The 15,975-nt window shown below is 41.8% G+C and overlaps 1 protein-coding gene across 2 annotated transcripts; it reads right to left on the bottom strand.

Annotated features, from left to right (window-relative positions):
- Positions 1-1,909: 1,909 nt before the first annotated feature.
- foxh1 (forkhead box H1) lies at positions 1,910-15,408 on the bottom strand. Of its 2 annotated transcripts, XM_088643160.1 has the most exons (4): positions 15,284-15,408; positions 6,929-7,250; positions 4,584-4,688; positions 1,910-2,901 (listed from the first exon to the last, which is right to left on the bottom strand). In XM_088643160.1, exons 2-4 carry the CDS (start codon positions 7,166-7,168, stop codon positions 1,993-1,995), a joined length of 1,254 nt encoding a protein of 417 aa, XP_088499286.1. In that variant the 5' UTR covers positions 7,169-7,250; positions 15,284-15,408; the 3' UTR covers positions 1,910-1,992. The 2 variants fall into 2 exon arrangements, with proteins under 2 accessions (XP_088499286.1, XP_088499285.1); XM_088643159.1 differs by lacking the exon at positions 15,284-15,408 and having other exon boundaries at positions 6,929-7,746.
- Between the last annotated feature and the right edge of the window lie 567 nt (positions 15,409-15,975).

Raw genomic sequence — 15,975 nt, 5'->3', positions numbered from 1 at the left:
ATTGTTTGTGACTATCGTGGATGTTTAAGTGCCTTGCCATCTCTCCCTTTACTATTAATATCTGGGGGTCACTGTTACTGTATGAATGTGGCAATAATGTTTGTGACTTTGGGTGCTGCTACCCACAAAAATGTGTAGAGGTAAAGACCACAGAAACGCCAAAGCGATGCCTTTTCATATTTTTATTTATCAAAAATACCCGTACGAATCTTTTTAAAAGGCTTACGGATGTTGCCTTTTTATCAGCAGGCTTACAGTTTTTAATAAAATAATTGCACGTCCCAGCATAAAAAAATACCCTGAGAATACACAGATTTCTGAAAAGGAAACATAAAATTACCAAGTTTTTCCTTAGTCCCCAACTCCAGACATTCCGATGACTCGGGCAGGACTAGCGACTGTCTTGTTAGCAGAGGGACAGCAACCCCTACAGGACATTTCTGTAAAGCGCCTCACTCCACCGCTCTTACCCTGCCTTCTGTAGTACAAGCAGGTCATGAACTGCTAAAGAGCTGAGGAAAATATTCAGAGTAAATACTGGTCTCATTTAGAAAGTCACCACTGACACCTCTTTCTAATATGACAGTCCCAGCCGCCCCGTTTCTCTGTTGTAGTCCAGCTAAAACATTAGAAGCCACCTTGACACAAAAATCATGCTAAAATACAATTAATAGGGAAACTTGTAAAATTCTGGTTTACATTACAAAGTCTGCATCCAAGGGAACACAGTGAGAAGACAGGATATCATCAAGGAGTCCCATTATTTTCCTGGAGGTCCAGTTTTATGTCCAGTTTAGCCTTGCCTATCAGTAAGTTCACATTTACTCAGAGCTGTCTGCTAATCAGGTTTGATTGAATACTCTCCAGCTCTTCGGCCTGGATAGCTGACCAGACCCACTGCTGGAGGACCCGAGCTCCCAGCTCAGAGGGTGAGTGTGTATCCGAGCTCCTCTGAGCTGGGAGAAGAGGAGATGTCCAACTTAAACATGTGTTCAGCAAATCACCCCAACATTCAATGGCAGGTGACAGATCAAACCCCTGGCCCTGGAATACATAATCTGTTCCTCCTGTACAGACTATGAAGAGGCACTTCAAATTAGTGCTGTTTGAAGCTCTTTAACGCCTATATTGGTACCATTTAGAAGTTTTGGTAAGGTAATAGGTTTTTGTTTCTGATTTACATGCAGAATGATGAAGTCTGCATTTCAACTTTTGGTGCGATGATTACAGCATTGAGCAAAACGCATTCTAGACAACAACAGATAAAGCCCCAATCTAGAAAAGCCTGAAAGTCCTTCCCAACCCTGAGTTTGGCTTAGCAAGACCACATCTGAACCTGGGGACCCCTCCCAGTCCACCCCACTTCTCCTTGGGTAGAAGAGCACCCCTCCTCCTGCGTAGACTGATGTGGAAACAGAGCACTTGTCTAGGCCTCTGACTTCAGTACCTGACTGCACAGCCACAGGCAGATGACTCAGCCCTACTATGTGTACATAAAATAAATACATTCTCCCTTGTTAACACTGTTAATTGTTAACATTACTAATAAACACAAAATGTACACCTTCCTTCCATCCTCCCTCTGTCCTGTTAGGCAAGTAATGTGTGCAAAAAACATCTCTATATTAATATCTTTTCCCATCGACCAGGGAGGCACAAAATTTGTCACATCATTATTTCATAGAAAAAAAGGCAGATTAAAAAGAAACCCTACAGATCCAGAGAAAACCCTGTACGTCCGATTTAATAGATGCTCTTCAGCTCCACAATGGACTGTAGAGGCTCAGAGCCTCAATATTATTCCCAGCTATTACAGGAACCAAAAAAACGAGACCCTGGCCAAAAAGCTCCAGACCAAGCAATGCTGGCGTTTACAAACAAAAACAACACAAAGATAGTGCAAATAAGATTTCGCCCCTGTGGCCAGGGAGGCAAAGTCAGTTGGACAGATGGGGAGACGTTCAGAGCAGCGCGAGAGAGGGACGGGGCAGTTCAGTAAGGTGAATAGCGGGCGAGGGGAGCTGCGCTCTGCAGGGCGTACTGCGACGGGTCAGAGAAGGTCATCGTGTCGAAGACACTCTTGTTGGGCGGGACGGTCTGCAGCAGGGTGTCCAGGTCCATGAGGAGGGGGGTGGGCTGCACAGAGACACTGCCTGAGGGCACAAGGGACCAGTAGCTGGGGCTGACAAAGGGGGCAGAGTGGTGAGGGGGGGGCACCGAGGGTGGGCTGCGGTAGCTGTAGAAAGGCAGCCCCCCCAGGGGCAGGAAGGAGCCACCGTTGAAGCACATGCTTGGAGGCGCGACGGTATTGGGGGGGGCAAATTTTGTGTAGGACGTGGGCAGCTCCCAGGGGGCGGTTGTGGTCCTCTTGGCGGATTTGTGGGGGGGCATTTGTGCGCCGCCAGAGCACCCGTCCTCCGAGTCCGAGCTGCCTTGGTTCTGGGGGCGCTTCCTGGGACCCCCTTCCTTCCAGTCTTCCTCCGAAGACGATGAGGAGGCAGGGCTGTAGGAGCTGGCCGAGGCGCTGTTGGAAGAGGAGGAGGAGGAGGAGTGCCGGGACTGGGGGGCACCCCAGCCCCCTCCGTGCCCCAGCGCCTCATGAGGCGCCGGCTCCCCTGCTGCACTCGCTGGACGCAGACTGTCCAGCAGCGAGTCGATGGCGAAGGAGGAGTCCAGCCTTGGCGGCTCGGGCACCTTGGGGCTGTGCTGGGAGCTGCGCGGGGTGGCACTGGGAAGGCCTCGTCTGTGCAGGATGTAAGGGCTGAGATCCTGGGCAAAGATGGTCTCGTCCTGCCGTGACACTGCCGTGTTCTGCCGTTTCAGCAGCTCCAGTGGCACACGGTCCACGTCCACCATCCAGTAGTTGCCCTTGCCCTGGGGCTTGCCCGGATCCTTCAACACCTGGGGGCAGGAAAGGCCAGGTCACGACCCGAGACTATGGGCAACACCCCCAGTTTACACCTGCTTGTTTATTTCACTCGGACCCCACGCCAAGCTGTCAAGCTTCAAATTCAGCCAGTTGTCATTTAAGAGGGCTGGTTGCTAGCTTGTTTGCCTCAGAACTTTGGTAAACAATACTGCAGCAGCAAAAAAATGTTTCCCGAATATGAACCAGCAAGTAATACATTATAAATCAACTGTACATTTCATAAAAGTTACAAAAGAAAGCCATGCCACAATTCCTGAAGGAAATCTAGCATAATACTTAATACTTTTAAAGTGAATTATACATTTAAAAAGAAATGTAATTTAAAAAATAAGTAAAAAGATCATTAATTGGTCTAGCTCACAGACCAAAGTTTTAAAATTCCAATAGCATATCATTTTGGGAAAGCATTCCAGAGTCGGGGGGCAGCGTAACCTAAATTTAACAAGCAAAACAGCAAAGTTAAAACCAGGCTAAAAGAGCCTTTTTAATCTCGCAACAGAGAAGACTACAATAATAATAATAATAATAATAATAGCTTACACTTATATAGCACTTTTCTGGACATTCCACTCAAAGCGCTTTACAGGTAATTGGGATCCCCTCCGCCACCACCAATGTGCAGCACACACCTGGATGATGCGATGGCAGCCATAGTGTGCCAGAACGCTCACCACACATCAGCTACTAGTGGCGAGAGCAGAGTAATTAAGCCAATTCATAGAGGGGGATTATAAGGAGGCCATGATTGGTAAGGGCCAATGGGAAATTTGGCCAGGACGCCGGGGTAACACCCCTACTCTTTTTGAGAAACACCCTGGGATTTTTAATGACCACAAAGAGTCAGGACCTCAGTTTTACGTCTCATCCGAAGGACGGCGCCTGTTTACAGAATAGTGTCCCCGTCACTGTACTGGGGCATTAGGACCCACATGGACCGCAGGGTGAGCTCCCCCCTACTGGTATCTCTAATACCTCTTCCAGCGGCAACCTTAGTTTTTCCCGGGTGGTCTCCCATCCAGGTACTGACTAGGCTCACGCCTGCTTAGCTTCACTGGGCTGCCAGCTGTTAGTTGCAGGGTGATATGGCTGCTGGCCAAGTCTACCCTTCAAAACCCTGAAGGGTAGAGAAAGTTAACCCAATAGATGGTATGTATTCTAACAGTTTAACATAAGCACAGTGGAAACTATGTGAAAGCTTTTTTAAAACTGAGAACAGGAGGCTCTTTTACGCAAAGGGTTGTGGGAGTATGGGACAGGCTCTTCAGCCATGTTACTGAAGCCAATAACCTAGCTTCTTTTAAATAAGGGCTTTACGAGTCCCTAAGGTAAATTAAATATCAACTATCAATTGGCCTAGACAGGCCAAATGGAGTGGGCCTTTCTTATGTTCCTATCCAACAGGATCAGGGCTTCACGAAAATGTGATTATATTGCCATGTTTTTCCAATTGCACTAATAAAATTGTTAAAACATTTTAACACAAAAGATCTGGGTTCTTTCTAACTACACCAACGTTTTGGAATATTCATCAAACTTTTCAAATTTGCTTAAGATCCGAAGAGCAAGGTGAGGGGATGCACAGAATACAGGACTTCACACTGTTCAGGATAGGCTGGGCAACTGATCATCAGAAGTGAACAAAATGACGACTTACCTTCACAAAGCAGTCATAGGAGGAGAGGTTGTGCCTCACCGAGTCCTTCCAACCCTTATAGTTCCCTTTAAAGAATGGAAATAGGTTGCTGATCTCCTTAAGGATCTGAGGGAGGAGAAAGGTTTACTTTACACAATACAGCAATACTGTCCTAGACTTCAGACAATTCTGTCTTCCTACAAGGCAGGTGAAATACAGTTGGCAAAGACCATTCACGCACATTATGAGCATTTACAGCATGGGTAAGCGAAGCTTTCCCAGATTTTTTCCAGTCTGGCACAGGTGATGAGGGCTCATGACTTCAGGGAACAAACTCTCAGGAATCATTGCAGCTTATTTTGTTAGGCTGCACAACGGTTTTTCAGTATCAAGTGCTTAGCCAACACACGCATGCAGTGTTGAACTCGGCTGTAGTGACCCCAGATCACCCACAGGGGTCACCACCACAGCAAAGGTACCCTTGATGGTCTTAGAGGATGTCCTGTTTTGTGTTGCTTTAACTTTTGAACATCAAAGCAAATATCTTATATCCAATGACACAATTGGTACACTTAAGGTTTGCAGCGAGAAGAGTAACTTTAACCTGATCAGTTGCGGACAACAGCGCCACCTGGAATGGGTACCCATTATTAAAGCGAATAATACGGACGTGGCTGCTACTTGTAAAATAGTGCCGATTACTTTATCAACTGTGTTTTAAGCAGGTAACGGCAGGCTTCGTTTCGGAGAAAAAAAATGAACACCGTTGCATAAATTAGGTCAACTTGAGTTGCAGCTTGTCTGAAAAATTACAAACCAAGTAGGAAAGAGATCAACCAAAGATGACTAACGGCTCTTTATTCCAGGAACTGAAACCATAAAACGTTGAGTTTTAATTTTCTGGTAATTTTAAGCTGACATAGAATTAAATGTACGAGATGTGATTAAATAAAAGCATTATTTCGTGACATATTTAATGTAAGGCTCCCCATCCCATCAAAGATTGCATACTTTGGTCTGAGTTCCGAGGCTGAAAAGATTGCTCTAAATTAAAGCTAACCTCAATTAACCTCTTTAGCCAGGAACAGAGAAGACCAACAAAGATGTTTACCTAAGCTGATAAACTTGTTTTTCTGTAACTTATGCATTTATAAGACTGAGTTCATGTATATATTTAATTTCTCTTGTATTGTGTTATGTGTTTTGCCGGTCGGCAAAGTAAATTTGGGACAATTAAAGAAGTAATTGTGTGTTTCTTCAGAATAAACAGTGAAACACCACCAAAGGACACCTTGGGTGAAAAGTACATGGAAAAAATGTACTTTAAAACGAAAAACGAACTTTTCACACTAAATGTTGCGGGAGTGTAGAAACAAGCTGCCCAGTCGCATCGTTCAAGTTGATACCAAGAGAGACTGCTGGAGAAAATCATTGGATCAAACAGCTAGTAAAATACATGCTAGGTGGATGGCTCGAAGGTTTTCCTCTCGTTTGCAATCTTTTATGCGTCAGGTGATTTGCTTTTACACTAATCGAGCATAATTTTAATACACAATTCGCCAGTAGACGGAATATCTGCCTTTCATTCATAGGCATTAGAGCTATAATTGCATGTCACTCAGTTTAAAAGCAGAATAATCCCAGAAATCACGTTAACGTCTTGTATACGGCTGGAGGGTACAAATACAGAACTAGTCTTTAAATGGGAATTGCAGAACTTTCTAGCTACAAGGTCTTTGTAATTGTTTATTGTATTGTCATTCGTAATCGTTATATTTGATATACGTTACTGGTGTCAAAGGTGTCGAATTGGCCGAAATCTCGTTAAGTTAAATTATCCAATTAGGTGAATGATGATTTTTCTTTAAAATAGAAAAAAAGTAATTGGAATGGAAAACATTTTCTCCCCATCTCGAAGTATTGTTGAAAAGTATTCAAAACGGGAAAAAAATGAAGGCATCTAATTATATAGTTGAGAAAAAAAGCTTGGAATGAAGTTCCAGCATTATGTCTTTTTTGCCTAGTGGGTAACAGCTCTGTAGAATGGATTTCGGGAAGTTAAAGCTAAACATGTCTGAGAAATTAACCACGTGTATAGCAAACAAGAGTCTTCCAGTCTAGTTCTGTAGAAGAGCGGTGCGCAACTCCGAGAGTGCACTATGGACATCCGTTTACAGACCAATGTGTTATCGACTCCAGTTTATCCGTTTTTGACTTTGCCTTTTGTTACCTAAGTTCATGTTTTTCTGCGGTAGAAGTTCAATCACAGTCTAAATATTAATTTCTGTCGTCATTTGATAATCTCCCGGGGACACCTAGAGCACAGAATCCCAGGCGTCCCTCTCACCGTAGGTGAGCCGCCTTACCTGGGACAGGGTGAGTTTCTTTTCCGCGGAGTTCTGGATGACCATGGCTATCATAGCGAGGTAGGAATATGGTGGCTTTGGGTAACGCTGGTAACATTTTTTCCTGTCTTTCTTCGAGTGTCCGTCCGTGTCACTTTTCTGCTCGTGGTCGTCAGAATCATTTCTTCCAGGGTCGGACTGCTGCTCCGGAAAAGTAAAGGCGGAGTGCCTGCCGGGGTCTCCTGGTATTGCGTCGTCCATCGGCTGTAACACTGTCACTGGAGGCTCTGTTGGTGTTGGCGCGGATGCTGGCTGTGCTAGCCTGGGCTCCACGGGCCTGGGGCTGAGAAAGGCAGACCAGAATGAGCTTGGCGACTGAAGCGTTATACTGCTCGTCAAGTAGTCTGTGCGCGCATAGATCGGGCTGCAGTGCTTGTCACGGGCCGTTGACCAGTCAAGGTTAAGGTCGAACGAGGTTCTGAGGCTCGGAGGACACAGGTTAGCGAGGGCGGTTGCCCCCAGCAAGCTGCTACCCTCCCAATTTTTTGTCATGCTGATATCTTTGGGCAGCGGCGAATCCCCCGGCTCCCAGAACCTGGCACAGGAGGAGGAGGAGGAGGAGGAGGAGGACGGTCCTTAAGTTCACCAGACTTCTGGCTCCAGCGGACTCTATTTGAAGAGCAAACAATTAACAGTTTCATGTTAATCCCGCTGGGTAATCAGGGAGAGAATGGAGTGCTATCTCTGAGGGAATGACTGATCGCCGCGGGGGGCTGAATACATGTGCGTGCCTGTGTGGAAAATCCACTGGCCACTCATTCACCCCCCATCCCCTGCCTTGAATTCGCCCCACCCTTTACACCAACACGGCGCTGTCACACTGAGATAGAGACACCCCCCACCCCCCGTATCGTTTGAGCTGCTTAGAATAACAGCAGATAAGAGAGGTGATGTTACAGGTTTGAGATATCAGACCAGTGGGGGGATCAAGAAAGAAGGAGAAAATGTAAATGAGAAAGGCAGGTATACTCACATACATGGGAAAACTGTACATAAATAAGGGCTGAGTGGTTAACTGCTCCCTTAAGAATAGTCCATTGTTTTCCTTAATCGATATAACGCGCATAATATACCGGAGGTTTCAATAATACACACTGGATAATATCTCGCTCTGTTCAATTCAGCACCTTAATTGGATCATTAGGAGATGCTATCATGGGTACATCATCCTGAGATAACATTTAAAAAGCAACATCACTATCCAGAATACGCAATTAATATAATAATCATTGAGCATTGCTATAACACTATCTTTCCCTCCACACGTCTCACCTTCAGCGGAACACTACAACAACAAATTAAAAAGACTACATTTAAAGTCGTCACTATCAGGCCCCTGGTAACCACGTCCATCGTTGTCACGGAACGTTTATTGAATATATATTCTTGCTGTTCTAATGCTCTTTTCGCCTGAAGGAACTCAAACCTATATACCCATTAGATAGCACCCACTCATATAGTAGTTAAGTGCAGCACCGACTCGTGCGTAACGCTACAGCTCCACGACCGAACAGACCGGGTAGGAAAAAGAGAAATTGCTTATCCAGTTCAATTTAGGTAACCCCGATTGTGCAAACCTAAAGTGGAAATTGGACAGGACATAACACCCCTTCTCTCAGAGTAGCCGTGCTAGTTTTCCTGCTGCCTCTAGTGAATGAATGGCTCTCTTGCTTTTATATACATGACCAGTCAGGGCGCATCTCTCATCTCGGAGCGCTTCAGAGTTAATCAGATTACAACAGGGCCAGCAGTGAAAGTACAAGGCTTTGGTTGCTCCGATGAGTATATTCTCCCTGGAGGCTGAAGTACAGTGGGATCCTGCAGCAGGAGGTTGGTTATGCGTCCGCGGCGACTGCTGATGGACGTCACTGAGAATTACCTCTCCACATGCCACAAACCGCACTACGTATCCAAACGGTGGCCGCGACGCCAGCAACACGAATTGAAGGAGAAATAAAACGAAGACAGGTCCTCTATTTGTTATGCGGTATCCATAATAGCTTTGTGGAGTCAACTGGGAAGGCACTTTGAGCGTTTACATATTTCCAAATGAGAAGATTTTTCAGTTTTCAAGTATAATTTAGGTGTATATAACAGAAATGTTAATAGTCTGTTACAGAGATTGACGAATGAATGTCAGTTTTGCAACAAAATACTTTATTTCAATTTTATAGAAATATGATACATTTCTTAATTATGCTTTATACGCTATACATCTAAGGGGGGGGGGATACATCAATTTAAGAAAAAAACGTTGCTTAGTATCAATCTTTTCAGCGAATAAACAGCTAAATGTACATTCCTTTTTTATATATATTTAAAGAAAATTAAGAAAATGTGGATTTCTCCACCTTTACGTGTGGAACTCTAACGTAAAAAGCCATACGCATGTTTAACCGTTCCAGATGTCATTTTCGAAATTAGATAATTTCACACCAGCTCTGCAAAAACTTGAATCTTACTTTTACAGGCTGAAAGGGATACTCGCTCTTTGTTGAGAAGCAGTTAGCATTACCGACCCCGCCCCCTCCTCCGCACTGCACAGCATGAGGACGACTCTAATCTGAGGTCCATCAGAAAGCTGCTCTGGTCCCGCGGACCCTGTTCCTCAACACACCCCCTCTCGTTCTCTGCGGCACACAGCGAGGTGTGAGTTTATTACGGCTCTCTGATCACCAGCGATACTGTAATTCTCTTTGATCTGTTATTATATGACCGGTTTGAACAACCGGTTATATATTAAAAACATCGGTGACCAGTTTTCATCACGTTTAATTAATACGTCGGAAGATCACAATGTTATAAACTTGCTTGGTTGGTGAGGTCATTTACATCACGATTTAACCCTTTTCAAAAATATTCCAGGATCTACTATTAATTTAAAATTACTATTAACGCCCTTGTTCTCCTTGTGCTGAACGTATTTTGAAAGATTGTCTACAAGATTCTAGACATAACCGAAAAAGTGCTAAGAACCCAGCTCAAGAAGATAATTTTGAACTAAGAAATCAATTCGGCTCCTCTTCAGTCTCAGGCATATCTAGTGTGACAATCATTCCTTAATTATTTGAAACTTTAAATCATTTACATTTAACTTTAGATCGGCCTGAACAGTAAGAGCTACATGAACGCCAATGCGAACTGTTTGCCAGTATCTCGTGTCATATAAAATTTAAAATCTCGTTCCTCAACAATTAGCAATGGAAATGTAGGGGCTACGGCTCTCCGTTTTCTAAAGATGAAGGTTAATGGGAGGCAGTTAAAGTGTTAATTCTCCATTGTGCTGTTCTTAAATGCAACGGTGTTCTGCCTTTAGACTGAACAGGTCTGGTAGTGTATGGGGCGCTTGTGAACGGAGTTCCTAAAGGTGTTTTTGTCCTCTACTCAGATCTCGCAGCATGACAGGTAAAATACGATGCGCTCACCTTCTTTCAAACACCTACCGGAGTGGGCGTGGGCAGAGAGCGGAGACAATAGCCAGTTTATAAACACCCTTACCAAACATGGCTAGAAACAGTCTGTCATTGTTATTTTTATCAGCCGTTACCGAGTGACAACATTCACAGTTCAGCATTTTCTTGGTAATTAGTAACTTTAACTCTTATAGTCCACGCCATTTACCGTAGCTTCTGCATTGCCGCACAGATCTACATCTACTTTTACAGTTTCTCACCTTTACTTGTATCTGTTCCCTAAAGCCTCCCACTTGGATTTAACAGAACAATGGAAGAAAAAACGGATTTCATGCATTACGACTGTACCTTCGTGACTTGTAAAGTGCCGGAATTGCCCGGCGATTGTCCGCTGAATCGGTTGTTGAGAAACGTCTTACTAGCGCATATTCCTACAATACCGTGGTTCAGAAAAGTTCATTATTTTATAGTGAAATATTAAAAAATACTGGGTTTTAAGAGGAAAAGTACATTAATGCGTATCAGAACTCTCACGCCCTGTATAGATCTTTAGAATTAGATTACCACCTAGATAAAATGTATAGGCTCCTAGGCAATTAAAACTCTTTATAATCCATGTTGCATATTTCCAATGTAGTATTATAGGGTCAGTTTAATAAAATCTGCTAATTTAGTACGGATCATCCCAAAATGCCTGCTCAAGCACAATGAAAAAAAACCTGCAGAACAAAGTTGGAATCCAGCTGATTTTGTTCTTAATACGGTACAAGGGATTAAGCTTTTGTTCTACCAATCAACAACTGAAAGTGGATTCCGATTCAGAATGTTTGAATGACAGTATTTGCACCAGTAAGCCAATCTGTGGGCAGAAACTAACAGTTATTACTTTGTTGTATATGTATAGCTGAATGCTCGTGATAATTTAATGTTATTTTTTTTCATAAGAAATGTATGAATGCTAAAATACTCCAGATGAGGGCATATAGATCCAAATAATAAAGAAAAATATAACAAAGCACATTAAATACATGGTGTATTTGTTATATATGCCTTTATTATTTGGAAGGTCGTTTTCCAAGGATAAAGACTGTGGTGAAATGAAGAGGACTGAAAAAATGAATGGAGAAACCGCCTGAGGCAAAACTTGCACTATCAGAATTTGGAGAATGTGTTTAAAGTTAATAATCCTAGACTCTGGGAGAGAGACAGGCTGGGATATCCCCAATCAGGAAACCAATAGTGACAGATAAAGAACGTCAGTTTTCAAATGAATTAAGTTCATTTTTTACTAGCTATGATAAAGCAAACACTTCTGATAATTGTTTTAACAGTTCAGACAGGGTTATCATTAATGTAGAGCAAATCATGAATACTTTTAAGTTTACAAATGTTCATAAGGCAACTGGTGTATAAAGCACTCTTAGTGCATTTATTTTGAAGTTCTTCACAAGAGAATTAGCTAAGGTACAGCAATCAGTTTTCCAGATGTCTACAGACACTCTATGCTTCATATAGACATGGCTATACTACAATCTGTGGTATGGATCCTCCTATTCTGTACCCCTCCCTAAGAAAACCTGACCAGAAGAACACAATGATTTCAGGCCAGTTCCTCTTACATCAGTTTTGACTAAATCATTGGACGGGATCTTGGTTCAGAATCTCAGCCAGTCAGTAAATGGGAAACGTGATATCTAGGAGTTTGCTTTAAAAAAGTGAGACGCACAGAAGATGCTGCACTTACTCTCCTTACACAAATCATAATCTAGGGCATTTTTCCTTGCTTTTTCTTCAGTTTCAGACATTTTGTTGACCATTCTATTATCAAGCATGATTCAATTACAGATCGATCCATATTTGATATTTTAGTACAATTCATTCCTTACAAGAAGGATACTGGGGGTTAATTGTATACTTTCTTCCAAGGTATTAACTAACTATGGAGCACCCCAGGAGTGTGCGAGTTCACCACTGCTCTTCACTATGTATATGAACGAGGGTGTTGCCAGCGATTCAAACCAATTCCTAATAAAATTTTCTGATGAATGATAAAAATGACCCCAACCTTTAACAGAACTGTATAGTTTCCTAGCATGGTGCATGACCAGAATGCCTTGATTTAAAAATACTTGAGAAACAGAAGAAATTGTCTTTGGTCTTGAACATAATAAGTATCTTTCAGCAGTCACAGTTCATAATGAGAAACATTAAGCAAGTTACAATCTATAACTATGTGAGTCTACAGATGCTCATCTGTTGTGGAAGGCACAATTGGACTTTATTTGTAACAAAGAACAACAGTAAATTTACTTTCTTTGCAGGTTTTTGGTGCCAGCCATCAAATTCAATCATGTTTTTCAGCTCTGTGGTACAATGTGTCATGCAGTACAAAATAACCATCTGCTATAACTGTCTTTCTGTCCAACAAAAGGCAAGATTACCAGTCTTGAGGATGTGTTCTAAGCTGGTAGGGTAGCCACTTTCACACTGCTTACATTAAGAGTATGTTCACAGTAGCTGTTAGTATCTCCTCTGATCCCTCACATGGTCTGCATGAAGAATATCAACAGATGCCTTCAAACTCATGTTTGAGAGTTCATGCAGACACAACAATAAGGCATTCCTTTATCCCATATTCAGTTAAACTACTCGACAAGAATTTAAAATTACTGAGTATCAGTTTCTGGGCAAAAGCAATTAGTTGTTATATGCTAAAATGAAGGGTTATGTGCAATTACAGGGGATTAGGGTGATTTTGAGAAAGTAAATTTACAGGTTCTAGCAAGCTTTATGGATTCCCGTAAGAATGGTGTGTAACAACTATGTATAGGTACATGCCTTTTATGTAACATTTATTTTAATGAAGCTTATTTGAACTGTTTGTATGTTTGCTTTGGAAGTCTCTGTGTGTGAAACATGGCTGTTGAGCTGTGTAACACTTTAATGCCTGATTTCTCAGAAATGTCTTATCATATCGTACCTATTAAATATTCTGTCTGTTTCAATGCAACACGAAATTAGTACAGTTACAGTAGGTTTGAATTTCATTATGTGGTGTATCACACAGGCTTTAAAATTTAAAAAAGACTTTAGATTTAGCCTATTGTAAAATGGCATCTTCTGGCATTTGTGCATGAATACTACAGAAATAAGAGATAACCTTGTGCACTTTCACGTGATGCATTTGTTGCACTTCATTCAAGAAGGTTTTCTAGTTGAGGTCCATGGATTTTGACCATTAGGGGTAGTTGGGTCCGCTGATTAAGAAAAAAAGGGGGGTACCCTTTGAACACAACACTCCAGATTCTGTTAGCCCCGTGATATTTAAACTGATTATTTTCTTCATACTGTTAACAGGAATAGTCATACCATGAATGTTCATGACTAGCAGCGTTTACAGTTCTGCTCACAAAGTCATGGCAGTCGTTGCACTCATTCAAACTGAGCTGTGATTTCCCGGTCCTAAAAGCCAAGAACCCACACTGAGGTTTCGGAATTTTATAACAGTGAATAGCTTGTCCGTCATTCAAGCTGGATTCCAGTCCAGTAAGAGCCAGGAGCAGCACTGTGTCCTGTGCACACCTCCTCATGCTTGCTACGGACTGGGATTAACCAACCGTTCCACCTTCAAGTGGAACAGAGCACCAGCTGTTTTGAAAACACTATCATTGCACCTCAATAATAAGACAGAAAATGGACAATGTTTTGAAGAACTGCCCTAAACAACAACTTCTGAAATTACGTTTTCTGTAATATACCCTTACTACATGAAATAACGCATTTTATTCACTGTAGCTCTATTACTCAATACCCCTTCTGCCCTCTAACAACCACCAATGTGGAGTACCATCACAATAAACAGAGGAACAAATAGACTCGAATAACACTCAAATTGGACCGCACATACTACAAGTTTAATTACATGTATTTGCCTTAATTTCATTTCGCTTCTCTCCGCAGAATATACGTCTCAATATATACATATCAAAACTCTTTAGCGCATATTACAGTCTTTATGTACGTTAGCAGTTGTAATACTGATGAAACCTCCATTAATGATTAGAAAATGAGACCTTGGTTTGGTATTGGTATTTTGGTTGGTTGGAATGCAACGTTAGCTAAATAGTGCATTAATCGTTGCCATCGACGAACGCTGAAATCATTACGTATTAAATATATTATTTCATTACTGAAATAACCATCATCAACAACTTATTACTGCAACTACATTCGGAACTTTGTAGTTGTACTACCAAATTGCTTAGTCTATATTAAGAGTTGTAATTAGTCCCATACTCTAATACCCTCAAGACAGGAACAGCTGTTAATTTTGGGTTCATTGCAGCGAAAACTTTGTTTTTAATACGTGTGAGGTATTTACTTTAGGAAGAAAGTTCGTAACAATTGCTATTTACCTAGCTTACTAATTTATTACAGAGCAATCACGAAGCCATCACCAGTAAATACCCTGATTTCAGTTTTTAGCCTGATTTCATATTTCTTATATTTGCTTTATAAATACTCATATAGTGCATTTAAAAAAATCTCAATCACTTCACAATACTTGAAAATTCCTTGTATATCACAATAAACGTTTTGAAAAACACAAAAACAGGTAGAGAAAATGAAAAGATTATAAAAAGCCCAACGCCTACTATAAAAAACTCTACGCCCTTCTAGTCTCAAGAGAATGAAACTCCCATCTGAAATACGATATTCTACTTTGACCTTGCCTCAGAGCGCATCTCAAAGCGCTTTACAAAGAGTGGCGATTCCAATACTTATCTTTTAAACTCACAAAGGTGAAATTAACCGTGTTTAAAAAGTAAAAGCACAGTTGCATTGTTTTACCAGAGCTCTATTTATTGTACACTATTTGAACGAAAAACCCTCTCATACTCACCGTTTGGACAGTAGACACCATCAAGTCAGAAACATACAAAACGTCTAGGATTTGGGGAGCTACAGGTTCTACCTGACCTGTGTTATTCAAACACACAACCTCTCCAGCTATGCAAGTAACCCTCTCATCTGAATCCAGGTTCCAGTTAACTCACCGTGACCCCCGTGGCCTGCGTGTGATTGGGGCAAGACCACAGTGACGTTGGTTTGAGTGAGGGTTAAGGGACACGTGTAAAAACTATTTATATGCCTGAAATCGCCCCTAAATCAGGGGCAAAATTGGTAATACTAAGCAACAATGAAAAATTACGATCCTTAATCGACATATCTAACATTTAAGGAAAACGACGAAAAAACACTAAAGATATTATTATTTTCGTTGAAAATACAATATTTTCACCATTCGTACTATAAATGTTACAAATTGTTACAAAGTAGCGTGCTCAAAATGAATAATGAAACGATTTACGGGCTTAAGCACAAGTTTGCATTAAATAGCGCTGTTCAGTCGAGGGATAGCGAATAAAATATTTAGTATTCAATAAATGGGAAAAAAAACAGTTCAAGACATTTTGAAATTGCAATAATGTTCTCCAAAATGGAGATCTCACTATTTTATTTATCCCAATCGCCTTGTACCGATTTAACCGCAATTATAAACACCGGGTGAGTTACTGACTAGAAGTGGGTTGA

The sequence above is a fragment of the Lepisosteus platostomus genome, chromosome 8 (assembly GCF_059453375.1).
Source record: "Lepisosteus platostomus isolate fLepPlt1 chromosome 8, fLepPlt1.hap1, whole genome shotgun sequence".
Taxonomy (NCBI): domain Eukaryota; kingdom Metazoa; phylum Chordata; class Actinopteri; order Semionotiformes; family Lepisosteidae; genus Lepisosteus; species Lepisosteus platostomus.
Note: the sequence above shows the minus strand (reverse complement) of the source record. Positions and strands in the feature narration are given on the sequence as shown.